General features: G+C 36.3%; 1 protein-coding gene across 7 annotated transcripts in view; it reads left to right on the forward strand.

Annotated features, from left to right (window-relative positions):
• ERGIC2 (ERGIC and golgi 2) overlaps window positions 1-15,638 on the forward strand; it is a 74,025-nt gene that overhangs the window by 26,284 nt on the left and 32,103 nt on the right. For 6 of the 7 annotated variants that reach the window (XM_072654430.1, XM_072654423.1, XM_072654425.1 and 3 more), the window contains 2 exons: window positions 3,417-3,463; window positions 6,547-6,617. In XM_072654430.1, coding sequence (XP_072510531.1) covers window positions 3,451-3,463; window positions 6,547-6,617 — 84 coding nt within the window. In that variant the 5' untranslated portion in view covers window positions 3,417-3,450. The remainder of the gene's footprint in view (window positions 1-3,416; window positions 3,464-6,546; window positions 6,618-15,638) is intronic. The other variant, XM_072654429.1, reaches the window with a different exon arrangement.

The raw sequence follows: 15,638 nt of genomic DNA on the forward strand, positions 1-15,638 counted from the left end.
GAACTCCATGCCATCTCTACCTTTATGCATTCTCTTTAAGTTTTCATGCTTAGAATTCACTTGTCATTTCTTCCTTTCCTTATATTCCTTCAATTCCCAGTTCACAAAAACATAGAATATGAGTTCGAAAGGACCTTAAAAGTCCTTTGGTTCATTCTATACTTGAAATAGGAATCCCTCTCAACAACAATCCTGAGAAGTGTTCATACAGCCTTTACCTGAAGACCTCCAGGGAGATGGAACCCACTACAAAATGAAGTAACTTAATTGTTCATTTTTCTTCTTTACAGAACCATGTAGTAGTATTGTGAGGATCAAAAGAGTTATGTTTAAGGAACTTTTGTGTATCATGAAGTGTTACTAAGTCTAAATCTACCTCTTATCAATTTCTTTTTTATATCCTTTCTTGATTTCTTCAGTTTTTAATACTCTTTCCCTTCTCCGATTGCTTTGTCTACTTGTTTATGTACATGTTTTATCTCTGTATGTGTTTTATAACCCTAATAGAAGGTAAGTTCCTTCAGGGCAAGGATTCTTTCATTTTCATCTTTTGTGCTTGGAAAAATGGCCTTGCATACATACATAGGTGCATAATAAATCCTTTGAATTTAATTGAACTGAAATAGTGAACACAGAACTACATCACAAAAAGCTAAATTAAAACTATTTATGAGAGTTATTAATTTTTGGTAAACCCTATCATCTAAGAGCAGATGAACTCAGGAAGAGAATAATGAACAGATATGAAATGAAATAGATTGGTTGATATTTACATAAACTGGTATATCTGAGATGAAATATGCTTCTGAATTCTTCTTCTTCACTATATGGGGGCATGGCATTGGCCCTTAAGATAAAGTTAGGAAGAATGGGTGATCCTGATCAAATATAAGAATGGGTGATCCTGATCAAATATATATGTATATATATATGTATATACATATATATATATATATACACACACACGTGATTATTTTTTCAATATATCTTTGATGAAAATTTGAGAAAGGGATCCAGGCAGGTTTTGTACATGATGTTCATCTTAATTCATCTTAAAATCATAAAATTGAGAAATATAATAAAATATGGCTTTGAAGACTTTTTTTTTTAACAAGGCATTTTCTGTTCACATTTTTGAGTAATAGAAGATTTTTATGACAGATGTTTCTTAAGTTATTAGAGCTGCTGTTTGAGTGTTAATTTAGCATAGTATGTAAAGTCCTGGACTTAAGAGTTAGAAGAACCTAGGTTCAGATACTTCCTTTGATGTTTAAGTAGTTGTGTGACCCCAGGTGTAAAATGAAGAGTTTTATTTCTAAGAGTCCTTCCACTTTGAAGGTTTATGATCTTATGAGATAACTTTGTTCGTCAGTGTCCTAAGTATTCAAGCATTGTAAAAGAGACTTAAAAGTATTTTCTTGAGGTTTCATAGTTGTATGCATTTAGAACCTGAAGTAATCATTTAATTTAATCATCAGTAATCATTTAATTCAACCCTCTCATTTTATATAGGTGAAGAAACTTAGATCCAGAAGTTAAATGACTTGCTCAGTGTCACAAGGTAGTAAGGTAAATGCAGGGCTTCTGAAAGCGTTTTTCATTAGGTTGTCCTAGTCTAGGAAGGAAAGAATGGAACAAGCATTTAAGCACTTATTTTGTTCCAGGCATTATTCTAAGCTCTTTAAGAAATATTTTATCTTGATCATCGCAACGACCCAGTAGGTGCTATGATTATATTTATTTAGGAAACTGAGACAAATACAGGTTTTGCAGAGTCACACATTCTCCAGGTCCAGTACTCTGTTCATTGTGTTACCTAGTTGCCCAGGGACCTCCCCAAAAAAGACAAAGCATTACCATTAATGACAAAGTTCTCCAAATATTTCTAGTCACAAAAAATGTACCAATTGCATCAACCCCAGAAACGAAGCCACCCCAATAAAATTCTTAATTGTTCTGAAGAGTGATATCAGTTTGACCATCTACACTGGAAGAACAAAGTATTTGTTGAAAAAAATACATATTACCCAGATTTTGACATTCAGTGATCTTTAGGTGCTTGCCGCTTCAAAAATGTTTCTTTAACATCAGCATCCTCTTAGTGATAATATGGCTGTGAATCATATACTGTTATGATATCAAAACAGTCAATATTGCAAGTGACTGTAATGAGAAGACACATGATGGAATATCACCAGATCATAACATGTTAACAAAGAGAGAACTTATGAATGAGAATAGAAAAGAAGGGACATGAATAAATGAAAAGGGAAGTATTTGGATCATATAGAAAGAAAGCAGTAATAAATGTATAGCCTGGGTATGTTTACCCTGTTCATATTAAGAACCAGCATATTGATTAGCTCTTCTGTGGCCGATAATAAAAGGAGATTGATGGGAGAATCATCATTGGGATACTGATTGAGAAGACTTAGTTGTTGTATTTGTTGTGACTTGTACAAGTGAAGGTAATATTCACACTGATAATAGCACTCATCTAAGTAAAAAATATCAAAGTTGAGGCAGCGTAGTTTAGTGTTGGGCAGTGATGTCAAACTCATAGTAACTCTGTAGACTGCAAATTGATTTAGAAAACCACAAATTAACATAGTCTGTTGTATTATATTTTAGTTTATTTTGTCAAACATTTCCTAATTGCATTTTAATCTGGTTCAGGCTGAATTTGCTGACCCATTGGCCAACAGGCCAGTGTATGACATTTCTGTTGTAGGGCATTTGATTGAGAGTTTGGTCTTATTTTTGATTATTCATGGTGCATCTTAAAAACTCATTTGGTACAAGTTATTCTTTGAAAAGCAAAGCATATTTAGGGAATAATTTGTTTTCAAGGGGTTTAACTGTAGTCTCACTATTATTTGAGTTAACTTTTATAGACTTCTAAATAACTTTACTTTAGAAGGATACTATTCAGGATTTTTTTGCTTCTTTAAGAGTTACCTAGCATTCTTACTCTTATACTTACCATTATGATTATTAGGGATAAAAATACCAAAACCTGTGGGACTAAAAAAAATTCTTTAGAATGATTTCAAAGCTGACTTTAAAGTATCCCGTTCTCAGTTCTAGATATGCTACTAATGCAGCTATATTTAATTCTCTTTGAAATCTAAAATTTTCCATTCTCTTCTGAATCAAACCATACTTTGGGTCATGGATTATAGATTTAATGTTGGAAAGGACTTTAGAAGCTATGTAGTTGCCCCCTCATTTTAAAGATGAGGAAATAGGCCATAAAAGATTATGTTGCACACTTAGTAACAGTGATAGAGACAAACTTGGACTGCCATTCCTCTGACTCTGAAACCAGTGAATACGCTTTCTACTATTACCAGTCTACACCTTTGTCATTACATGGGGGCATTTGTCAATGAATTGTGTTTTTTTTTGTCTTCTAGCAAATTAAGAATCAATATAGATATTACTGTGGCTATGAAGTGTCAGTGTAAGTATCTCTTCTGTTTGATGACTCAAAGTGCTTTTTTTAAAAAATTTCTAACAATTGCAATTTCATTTTCCCTTTTTTGTTTTTTCTGTTAGGTTTTAAGAATTTCATCGTCAAAAAAAATTTCACCATCATTCATTGGATTATACAAATTTACTATAAGTTTCCTATAGTAGAAATATTTTCAGCTTGTCTCTTTATTCATAGAATATTTCTCTTATTTCTCATTAAAAGAAAGGAATCTATTAATTCCTCCAGTGTATTTATATCATTAGCATAAGAGGAACCATCATAATAAAAGAATTGAGGGAGTGAAATATTTAAAATTTTAATTAAATTCCATGCACTTGTTTACCTTTCCACCTTAGGTCCTCTATAGCTCTCTTTTATATGCAGAAATCTAAATCTTAAAAAAAAAACAAAAAGTGGTAAATTAATGATTCTATTAGCCTGTGAGGCTTCTGAGATTATTTTCTTAGTGATACTTGTACAAAGTTGTAGAAATTTATACATGTTACGAAGTAGGCAGTTTTTTTCATGTTAAATGTTGTTTCACAAAATGGGGAACTCTTTGAATAGCAAATGTACTTGAGTTTCATCTTGCTTTAAAAACAGTAAGTAAAAGCTCCATTTTTGTAGGAATTTTTTTTTTTTTTTTTAAAAAAAGTTTATCAGAATTGTGGGATAGGAACTCACTGTTTGACAGAAATTTCTGGGAAAACTGGATTAGCAGTGTGGCGCAAACTGAGCATAGACCAATGCCTAACATCGTACACAAGAATAAAGTCCAAATGGGTACATGGTCTAGGTATGAAGATTGATACTATAAACAAATGAGGTGCACAAGAAATAGCGTATTTGTCAGATTTATGAAGAATGGAGAAATTTTTGCCCGAACAAGAGATAGAAAACATTATGAAGTGCAAAATGGATAATTATGATTACATTAAATTGAAAAATTTTTGCACAAATAAACTCAATGCAACTAAGATTAGGAGGGATGCAGAAAACTGGGAAAGAATTTTTAATAACTAGTGTCTGTGAAGGCCTCATTTCTAAAATATATAGAGAACTGAGTCAAATGTACAAGAATATAAGTCATTCCCCAATTGATAAATGGTCAAAGGATATGAACAGGCAGTTTTCAGAGGAAGAAATTAAAGCTATCTGTAATTATATGAAAAAATGCTCTAAATCACTATTGATTAAAGAGATAGAAATTAAAACAGCTCTGAGGTACCACCATCACATGTATCAGATTTGCTAACATGACAAAACAGGAAGATGATAAATGCTGGAGAAGATATGGGAGAGTTGGAACATTAATTGTTGGTGGAGCTGTGAGCTGATCCAACTATTCTGGAAAGCAATTTGGAACTATGCCCAAAGGGCTACAAAAATGTGCATGCCATTTGACCCAGCAATATTGCTTCTAGGACTATATCCCAAAGAGATCATAAAAATGGGAAAGGGTCCCACTTGTACAAAAATATTTATAGCAGCTCCCTTTGTGGTGACTAAGAACTGGAAATCAAGGGGATGTCCATCAATTGGGGAATGGCTGAACAAGTTGTTGCATATGAATGTAATGGAATACTATTGTGCTATAAGAAATGATGAACAGGAAGATTTCAGAGAGGTCTTATATGAACTGATGCTGAGTGAAAGGAGCAGAACCAGGACAACTTTGTGCACAGCAACCACCACAGTGTGCAAGGGATTTTTCTGGTAGACTTAGCCCTTCATAGCAGTGCAAGGACCTAAAAAATTCCCAGTGGACTTTTAAGGCAAATCACCTTCCACATCCAGAAAAAGAACTATGAAATTGGATCGCAGAATGAAGCAGACCATTTTCTTTTGTGTTTTATTATGTTTTGTTTTTATGGTTTCTGCCATTCATTTTAATTCTTCTATTCAATATGACTATAGTGAAATTGTATTTAATAGGAATGTATGTATAGAACCTGTATAAGATTGCAAGCTGTCTTGGGGAGGGAGTGGGGAAAGAGGAGGAGGGAAGGGGAAAGAGGAAGAGGGAAGGGAAAAAATCTAAGATATATGGAAGTGATTATGGAACACTGAAAACAAAATAATTATTAAAATTCAAGGTCACAATTCAAAAAAAAAAAGACATCAGAGAACTTTATGAAATCAGAGAAGTCCCTGCAAAAATTTCATTTTGAAGAAGTTCTATACCAATTCTTATTTTTCAGTTACCCCTTCCTGTGGTTGAGAAGAAGATATGTCAGGTAGACTAGTATTTGATGAAGGGATGTGTGGAGCTAAGTACCTAACCTTATCTGTATACTGAAAAGTGATAGCTTTTGGACCAGTGTTTGATTCTGAATTACTTGGTTGTATATATTGCCTTATGTGGGATATTTCCATACTACATAGAAAAAGACATTTCTTTTTTTCAAAATTAGCTATTTTGAAGTAATATTTCTTTAAAGCAGAAGTATAATTTTAAAAGGGGCAGCTAAGTGGCGCAGTGGATAGAGTGCCAGGCCTGCAGTGAGGAAGATTCATCTTCTTGAGTTCAAATCTGGCCTCAGACACTTACTAGCTCTGTGCTGCTAGGTGAATCACTTTACCCTGTTTGCCTCAGTTTCCTCATCTGTAAAATGAGCTGGTGAAGAAAATGGCAATCTACTTTATTATCTTTGCCAAGAAAACCCAAAATGGGGTCACAAAGTCAGATATGATTGAAAAACGATTAAAATTTAAAAGACATTTGTTTTAGTTTTTAAATATGATACATTTGGTATCATGTAAAGCATTTATTCACTAGTGGTGTTAGATATTCTCTAGTCATCACAACATTCTTTAGTTTAATAAAAGTTTATATTATATAGAGCTTTTCATCATTTAATTTACCAAGGAAGAACTGAAAAAGGTACTGCAGATCTTTGAGTCTTGTAATCTTGCATTTTGTAGCTTTTGAACAAAATGGTAGCAGTGTAGGAAGTGAATCTACAAACCAAGTCTTTTATTTTTTTCTTTCTCACTTTCTAATATTTTCTATATATTTTGTTTTTGATTGACTATAGAATACAAACATGTTAATATTTCCTTTTATACAGATGTTGGAGCCGATGTACTGGATTTAGCAGAAACAATGGTGGCAGCTGCAGATGGTCTAGTTTATGAATCAGTAAGTTTTCTTCAAGATTTTTTTCAGAACATGTTTCAGATTTTCTTTACCATCTGAACTCCTGTGGAATATTTTATATTTGGTGCTTATATGGCCAGATTTTGTTAATTACCTGTTCATATGTCTGTTTTATTTTCCCAGCCAGGTTCCAAACTCTTTGAAGACTTGAACGCTATTCCCTAAATTGCCTACCATAATATTTCCTATATAGTAGGTGTTCAATACATGTTTATTCAGTTATATTAGAAAATCTTAACATGACAATATTTTTCATTGAAGACTTTCAAGTGCTTTTTGGATCCTCTCAGTATTTAAGAATAGACTGTTTCCCTTCTTGGAATGTAGATTTGATTAAATCTAACTAATTTAGCTTTTGAATCTCCTTTTCCATTTGGCCAATTCTGCTTTTTAAGGCATTCTTCTCTTCATTAGTTTTTTGGATCTCTTTTGCCATTTGGCTTAGTCTGTTTTTTAAGGTGTTATTTTCTTCAGCAATTTTTTGGGTCCCCTTTAGTAAGCAGTTGACTCGTTTTTCATGACTTTCTTGCATCACTCTCATTTCTCTTCCCATATTTTCCTCTATCTCTCTTACTTGATTTTCAAAATCCTTTTTGAGGTCTTTCATGGCCTGCGACCAATTCATATTTTTCTTGGAGGCTTTGGATGTAGGAGCTTTGAATTTGTTGTCTTCCTCTGTTTGTATATTTTGATCTTCCTTGTCACCAAAGTAAGATTCTGTAGTATGTGGTTTTTTCCATTGTTTCCTCGCTTCCCTGGCCATTTACTTGACTTTTGAGCTCTTTCTCAAGGTAGTTCCTCTGCTTCCAGTGGGGATGGGGTGTGTACTGTCAGCTACTCGGTCTCCCCTAGAGCTGGACCTAGAGGTCCAGAAACAGCAGTTGCTGCTGCCCCTACTGCCTTGGCTGCTCTGGGCTCCTCCACCACCCTGGGGCTGGGACCGAACCATACTACTCTCTCACACAGGTCTGACAGATTTTTTCTAACATCCTTCCAAATTGTCCTAGGCATTTTGGGGTGAAGTGTAGAAATTGCCACAGGTGCCAGTGATGGAATTAAGTATTGATGATTTTGTTCACAGGATTTAATACTTTCAACATTTATTAAATGTTGTGTAGAACACCATACTTTATCCTTTTGTATATATCTACTACCTTCTCAAAGAGACTGTTTACTCCATAATATTAAAGCACTTTTATCTTTTTTAGCCTTCAGTTCCTAATAAGTACAATAAACTTTGTAGTAAGTGCTGTAGTGGGATTTTAAATGTAAGTATTTCTGACTTCAAATTCAGAGCTGATTTCACTATGCCTGGTCATCTAGCAAAGACCTTGTGCTAAACTCTCATCTAATATTTTATTGATTAGGATAATGATAGGACAAAGTTAAATTCTTGGTTGCCAAGTTATTACTTATAAAGAGAAGTTGAGTTCTTTTTCTTGGAGATTTTAAAAAATAGAACAGAATAGACCTAGATATCTCAAAGATAGAAGTCTCAAAGAAGTTGGGTAAACTCATAATGTCTTTTCCTCCCTGCTACTTTAAGGATATTGGCCACATGAATTGGTAGCCAGGATGCATTTTTACCTCACCAGGAGTTAGTGTGACTAAGTAAAATCTACCACTTTAACATATAAATTTTAAAATATTTTTGCCAGCTGGAATAGACAAACTTGTTTGTCTTTGGGTTAAAATGTTTGCTTATCTGAATGTAGGAGTATAGACAAAATATCTATAGGAAATCTCATCTAGCTTACCTAATCTTTAATGTAGACAGTATTGTCTTGGATATTATATTTATTCCCTATTTACTTTCTTCATTATATTATGTGTAGTTTAGGGCAGCTAGGTGGTACAGTGGTTAAAGCACCAGTGCAGGAATCAGGAGGATCTGAGTTCAAATCTCACCTCAGACACTTGACACTCGCTAGCTGTGTGACCTTGGGCAAGATACTTAACCCCAATTGCCTCATCCTGGATCATCTCCAATCATCTCCAGTCTCCTGATGGATATCGGGTCACTGGATTCAGATGGCTCTGGAGGAGAAGTGAGGCTGGTGACCTGCACAGTCCTCCCTCACTCTGTTAAGTCAAGTGCAAGTCATGTCATCATTTCTCTGATGGCATGGTCTTCTTTGGCAACAAAGGAGGACCACACACATGTGTAGCTTAGGACATAATGGAAATGTGGAATGTAGTACCACTTTAAAGTTTATGAAGCAAGTGGGAAGAAAACCCACAAAAGTTAAATAACACTGTTTCAGAGGTTATGTGATTTCATTGGTGTAGTAAATTCTGCCACCATTGTATATTACAACTTACCTGTTGGGGTGTAAGCTCAGTTTTCACGTGAACGGTTTCGGGCAGGTAAAAGTGAGGGCTTCTAAACCTCAGAGCTCTCCCGAGGCCCCCCAGGAACAGCTGGGAATAGAGGAGTGAAACTCGAGCTATCTTGTATTTCCACCTCTTCTCAGTGGAAACTTGCTGGGGAGAGCATCCCACCCTTGAGATTGGTCTGTGGTCTGAGCACACCTGTTGTTAATTAGCTAGGGGCTGAGAGCATGCACAGTATTCACGTGCAAACTATGCTGCTGGGAGAGCTTAAGTAGGGACAGGAAAGCCTGAGGCGGCCCTCTTTTGCTTCGGGGTCCTTGGAGGGAAGAGGGTCCCTCCCCTCTTCCGTTCCCGTCCTCTTGCTGTATGATCCGTGCTCCTTGGGAGGAAGAGGGTTCCTTTCTCCTGGGGAAGAACTCGCCCTGCATATGGATACGTAACTAAGACCTTGAATAAAGCCTACCACCTTGTTTGACTCTGGAAAGTCTCTTTTCTCAACACGTTTATCTGGCTGATCACCGAAGACCTGTGAAAGGTAAGCAGACTGGGGTAGCCCATGGCAAATAGGCCGAATACTTACCTATGTTTCATCCTAGGCAATTCTTTTCTATGCCCTTTCATAAATTCTCATAGATCTACTCAGTGTGTTGGAGGCTTTCCTCTAGGTCTTCCATCAATTTATGGAAATGAGTATAGTATTTGGCCTCTGCATCTGTTATTTTTTCACAACCTTGTATATAATAACCTATAACCTATTTAGCCTGCATCTTTCTGCTTCCCTTGAATCATCTGTAATTTTGAGAGCATCCATTTTCCCAGCATTCTTGAAAAAATAATGCTTGTAATATAGATGGTCTTCTGTGTCAGGGAACAGCTTTCAGTCCTCAAAAGCATTGTAGTTCCCAAATGTAATCCAATTCCCCACCTCAGTTCATGTTTGGGCCCTACTCACTGTCTGTCTGTAATGCCTGTCCAAGATAGGTGATGGACAGTATGTCTTAATCTGGGCAGTATTTCTTAATCATTTGGTTTTTCATGTCTGGATTAATAGGCTTATCTCCCTGGAGACGACCATGTCTCTCTCTATACTCCCTTGATTCCATTCCATCTTGACTTCTCTAGCAAATTGCCTTTACTACCTTTATTTCTCTTTATTTTCCAGAACCTTTTTTGTTTCTAAAAATATAACCTGTGATTTTGATTCCCACATCCTTAAAAAACACTTACTTGAGCCTACCATCCTTAATAGTTATCATCTCTCATCTGTCTTCCTTTTCATGGCCAAACTTTAGAACTTCTATACTTTCCTTTCCTCTCTTTGAAACCTGCATTCTGGCTTCTGACCTCATCATTCAAATGAAATTTAACTCTCCACACTTAGCAGTTATCTCTTAATTTTCAAAACCTAATGGCCTTTTCTCAGACTTATTCCTTTTTGTTCTCCCTTCAGCATTTGACATTGTTGATCACCTTGTCTTCCTGGATACTTTTTTCACTTTAGGTTTTTGTGAAACTGCTCTCCTGGTTCTCAGTATCATCTCTATGCAAGTGACTTCTACACCTATATATCCAACCCTGATCTGTCTTGAGCTTTCATTACACATCTAAGTGCATTGTGTGCATATCTAATTGGATATCCCACAGAGGTCTTAAAACCAACATGTTTAGAATAGAACTGGTTAAACCACCCCCCAAAAAAACCCAAACCCCAAAACTTCTGCTTCCTTCTGAACTTATACTGCTGTTCTCCCAGTCACTCAACCTCTGAAATACAGTGTCATTTGTAATTCCTCACTGTCTGTATTGTCAAGGCAATATTCACAGCACTGGTCACGATTATGAATATGCCAGCGTAATTCTGTGTCGCAAAATATAACAGAGTCTCCCTATAGAAGGCAGAAGAAAAACATTTATTCAGACACCATAAAGTCAAATCCCCAAACCAGAAACTCAGATCCATCATAGTAACCAAGAAGTCAATATACTTTAGCACTGAAGGGAACGTAGTCATTCTCAAGCCTCCCTCCCCCTACTTTCACCCTCTCCCTAGGCTCTTCCAGCAAACACACACTTGGGAACCTATCTGTCTGCTTGCTTGTGTCTTCTCTCTCTCTACCCTAACTGTTCTCACTTCTTCTTGGTTCTGCTCGTCCCTTCCTATTCTACTCATTCAGCAAGCTCCTCCCACCACATGTGACTTAGACTTCCATATGATTTAAGCAGGTCACATGGGCCTATGAATGAATGGAAAGATCTTCCCATTTAAATTACCTTTATATTCTCTCATCCCACATATCTAGTTCGTTGCCAGATTTTGTTGTTTATGGAATCACATTATTGGTTTCGGCCCCTGGTGTTGTTGAGTCATTTCTGTCATGCCTGACTCTCTGTTACCCCAGTTGGGGTTTTCATTGGCAAAGATACTGAAGTGGTTTGCTATTTCCTTCTCCAAGTGATTTTACAGTTGAGGAACTGAGGCAAACAGGGTTAAGTGACCTGTCCAGGGTCACACAACTAGTAAGTATCTGAGGCCAAATTTGAACTCAGATCTTTCCGACTCCAGGGCTGCTGCTTCACCTAGCTACCCTCATTACCTCTCCCTTGGATTCCTTGTTCCAATCTATTCTCTACTCAATTATGAAGATATTTTTTCTAAAGAGTAAGTCTGACATTATCACCCCTATGCTCAGTGAACTCAAGTGACTCTCTTATCTCTAGGATAAAATATAAACACTTGCATTTAGCATTTAAAAGTCTTCACAAATTGGCACCTTCCCACCTTTCTATTCTTAAAATATTTTTGTTCATATATTCTGTGAACCAGCCTACTTTCTTGAATCTGACACTCTACATCTCCCAGTTTTGTTCCTTTATGCTAGTTGTCCCCCAGGTCTGCAGTGCTCTGCTTAATTCACCTCTGTTTTAGTGACTGACTTCCCTTAAGACTTTGCTTAAAACTCAGTTTCTAGAGGAAACCTTTTCTGGTTCTCCCAGTTATTAATGCCTTCCCCTTTCAGATTTTCTTCTATCTAGTTCTGTATATGTGAAATATGCATCTAGTTCCTTACATTTTGTGTTTTTTTTATTAGAGTATAAGCTTCTTGAGGCAGGGACTGTTTTTTGCCTTTCTTTGTACTCTAGAATTTAGCATAATACTTTGCACATATTAATCATTTAATAAATGCTTGTTGACTGACTGGCCATATGAATGTCATAGAGAAAGCCCTGTTGCATTCTGTGGCTCTATAGAATCAGTATGATGTTGTTTACAAAGATGAACTTATGTATTATAGGAAAATTGTTTTCCTATTTGGATTTTGTACCAGTGTATCAGCCATGAAGGAAAGGGGGAAGGGAATAAACATTTATGTAGCACTTACTATGTGCCAGACACTGTGCTAAGTGCCCTTAGAAATATTTTATCATTTGATAAGAGTGAGAGTGGTTAGCATCTTTGTCAAACTTATATCTCCCTATTTTGTACTTTGCTAATTGATGATCAGGAAGTATTTAAAAATTGGCTCTCTAATTATAGCCCTTGGCTCAATCAAAGATTCTTATATGATTCAACTGACACAATTGCTGTTAGGCATGGGAAATTCCCTGATAGAAGAGAGTCTTTATGGTCACATTTTGTTGTACTAAGTGAAATGTTTTTCCTGAATTGGCATTGGTGTTGTCTTTGTCATCACTTTTGAAAATTAATCCATGATTGCCTTTAAGTTTGTATTGCTTTCAACAGTGTAGAACAGTTTGACTCAAGCACAAATTTGGAGAAAGGTAATATGAAATAAGGCTTGAAGAGTATAACAGTGCCAGATTATAGAAGACCTTGAATGACAGGAAGAGGAAATTGAATTTGGGAGTGAGTTAGGGAGATATTAGATATGCTTGTATAATGGGTAGATGTCACAACAATTGTTTATGAGAGATATTCTGTCGATAACATGAAGAATTGACTATGGATGGCAGAGAATTGAGGGCAGGGTTGTGTTAGAAGGCTCTAAGACTAGTATTGAATCACTTGGTAATGAGGTCCTGTGCTGGAGTGGTGACATTGGAATTAAAGAGTAAGCAATGAATGTGAGAAAGGTAATAAAGATTATAGAGGTGGAATTAACAGATTTTAGCAACATCAGGACCCCATTAGCTCAGGTTCAGTGATGGGACGAAATAAGGCACTTGTGAGTCATTGAACATTTAACGAAAGAGGGTTTACTTTGCCCTCACAGGGCAAGAATAGGTAACAAAGATACAGTGGCATTTAGCTTCTCTTAACACAGTCTCCCTTATCTCCAATAGAAAATGTATTTGGCATCTTGCCTGGTCTCAGGCACTCACCAAATCTGAGAGGTTCAGACTTCACATAGATTGGACTTTTTATGCCTTTTGACCAGGATACTGCATCAGGGGACATGGGACTGAAGGAAGGAGCATCAGAAGAATGCTGTCTAATCAGAGTAACTGAATGTGAGATGAGACAAAAAGTTAAAGATAACCCCAAGACATTGAAAGCAGAAGGAAGAGCAAGTTTAGTGAGAATGATATATGTCATCAAGCATTTTTAAGGCATTTATTAATATGTGCCTGGCATTTTGATAGGTAGGTCTTGAGGGTACAAAGACAAAAGCAACAGTCCCTTATATCTAGAGCTTATTTTCTATATGGGAAGATAACATCTAACTGTATCTAAGTATATATAAGATCAGTCAGTCAGTAAACATTTATTATGTATTTATTCTGTCTGGGCTAAGCACTAATGATACCCAGAAAAAATGAAAACAGTCCCTGCTGCCCCAGAAGCTTAGATTCTAATTATTGAGATGACATGTATACAAATAGGCATATAAAATATACATTCAGAGTAGAAGAACGGTAACCTTAAACAGGAAGGCACTTGGATCTGAGAGCTCTGGGAAAGAAAAGCTAGCAGTTGAGGTAAATCTTGAAGAAAACTGGGGATTCTAAGAGATAGAGGGGAGGAGGATATACATTCCTAGCTGTGGAGATAGCCTCTGTAAAGGCAAGGAAACAGGAGATGGAGTATCTTATATGTGAGGAACAGCATCAAGTCCAGTTTATCTGGACTGTAAAATAAAAGAAGAGGAATAATGCATAATGAGGCTAGAATGTTAGTTTGGAGTAAGGTTGTGAAGAGTGTCAAAAGCCAAACAAGAATTTACATTTTATTCTCTGGCCAATCAGGAACCGCTGGACTTTTTTGACTTAGGGAATCACCTGGTCACACCTGAGTTTAAGAAGAATCATTTTGTTAGTTCTTTGGAGAATGGTTGGAATACAAGAGATTTGAGGTTGAGAGACCAATTAGGAGGCTATTACAGTTGTCGTGGGGATGAGCACTTGAAGTAATGTAGTGTCTGTGGGAGTAATGAGAAAGGGTTAGGTACTAAACCTGTTGTGGCAGGATTTGGCAACTCTGGGAATGAGTAGAATGAAGGAGCTTGAGGAAGTTGTGTATCTGAAGTTGTGAAGCTGGGAGAATAGAAGGATGGTGTCATTCGTCTTCCACATAAATAGGAATGTTTTAGGGAAAAGACAGCAAGTTCTGATTTTTAAAAATTTTAATATAATATTTTTACAAATTACATGTAAAGACAATTTCAAATTTAATTTTTTAGTAAGATTATTTTGAGTTCCAAATTTTTTCTCCCTCCCTTACTCCCCAAGATAGCAAGCAGTCTGATATAGGTTATACATGTGCAATCATGAATTTCCACATTAGTCATGTTGTAAAAGAAGAAACAGAACCAACAGGAAAAAAACCATGAAAAAAACGAAGTGAAAATAGTATACTTTGATCTGCATTCAGACTCTCATCATTTCTTTCTGTGGATATGGATAGCATTTTCTATTATGAGTCTTTTGAAATTGTCTTGGATCATTGTGTTGCTGAAAAGAGTTCTAAGTCAATCATAGCTGAACATTGCACAGTTTTGCTGTTACTTTGTACAATGTTCTCCTGGTTCTGCTCACTTCATTCAGCTTCAGTTCATGTAAGTCTTTCCAGATTTTTCTGAAATCTCTTGACCTTCTATCTCTGCTAACTGTTTTTTTATATCTCTCCACGCTTTGAAGGCTGTCTGTCTATGTTAGTCCTTTGTTTTCCAAGAAGACCATGACATCAGAGAAATGATGACATGACTTATCCTTGACTTTGTTTTGAGGGAGGGAGGGCTGTGCAACGTCACCAAGCTCACTTTCATGTCCTGAGCCATCTGAATCCAGTGACCAAATATTCATCAGTGCATCAGGATGACTGGAGATGGCCTAGGATTCAATGGGCGACCTTGGCCTTTTTAGGCTGGCCTTTTCAGGTACTCATTTAGAGGGAGGTAATGCCCATATAGGGATGTAAATAGTTTGCCCATATTAAATAACAGGTTTTCTTTTTCTTTCTCTTCCTGTTTATCTTTTTATACTTCTCTTGAGTCTTGTATTTGAGAATTAAATTTTCTAATGAGCTCTGGCCTTTTCCTAAGGAAGGTCTGGAAATCCTTTATTTCATTGAATGTCTATCTCCATGCCTAAAAGATTATGTTCTACTTTGCTTGGTAACTGATCCTTGCTTGTAGTCCAGCCTCCTTTACCTTATGCAGTATCTTATTCCAATCCCTCTGATCTTTGCATGTAGAATCTGCAAGGTCCTGT

Source organism: Notamacropus eugenii, chromosome 3 (assembly GCF_028372415.1).
Source record: "Notamacropus eugenii isolate mMacEug1 chromosome 3, mMacEug1.pri_v2, whole genome shotgun sequence".
NCBI classification, from domain to species: Eukaryota; Metazoa; Chordata; class Mammalia; order Diprotodontia; family Macropodidae; genus Notamacropus; species Notamacropus eugenii.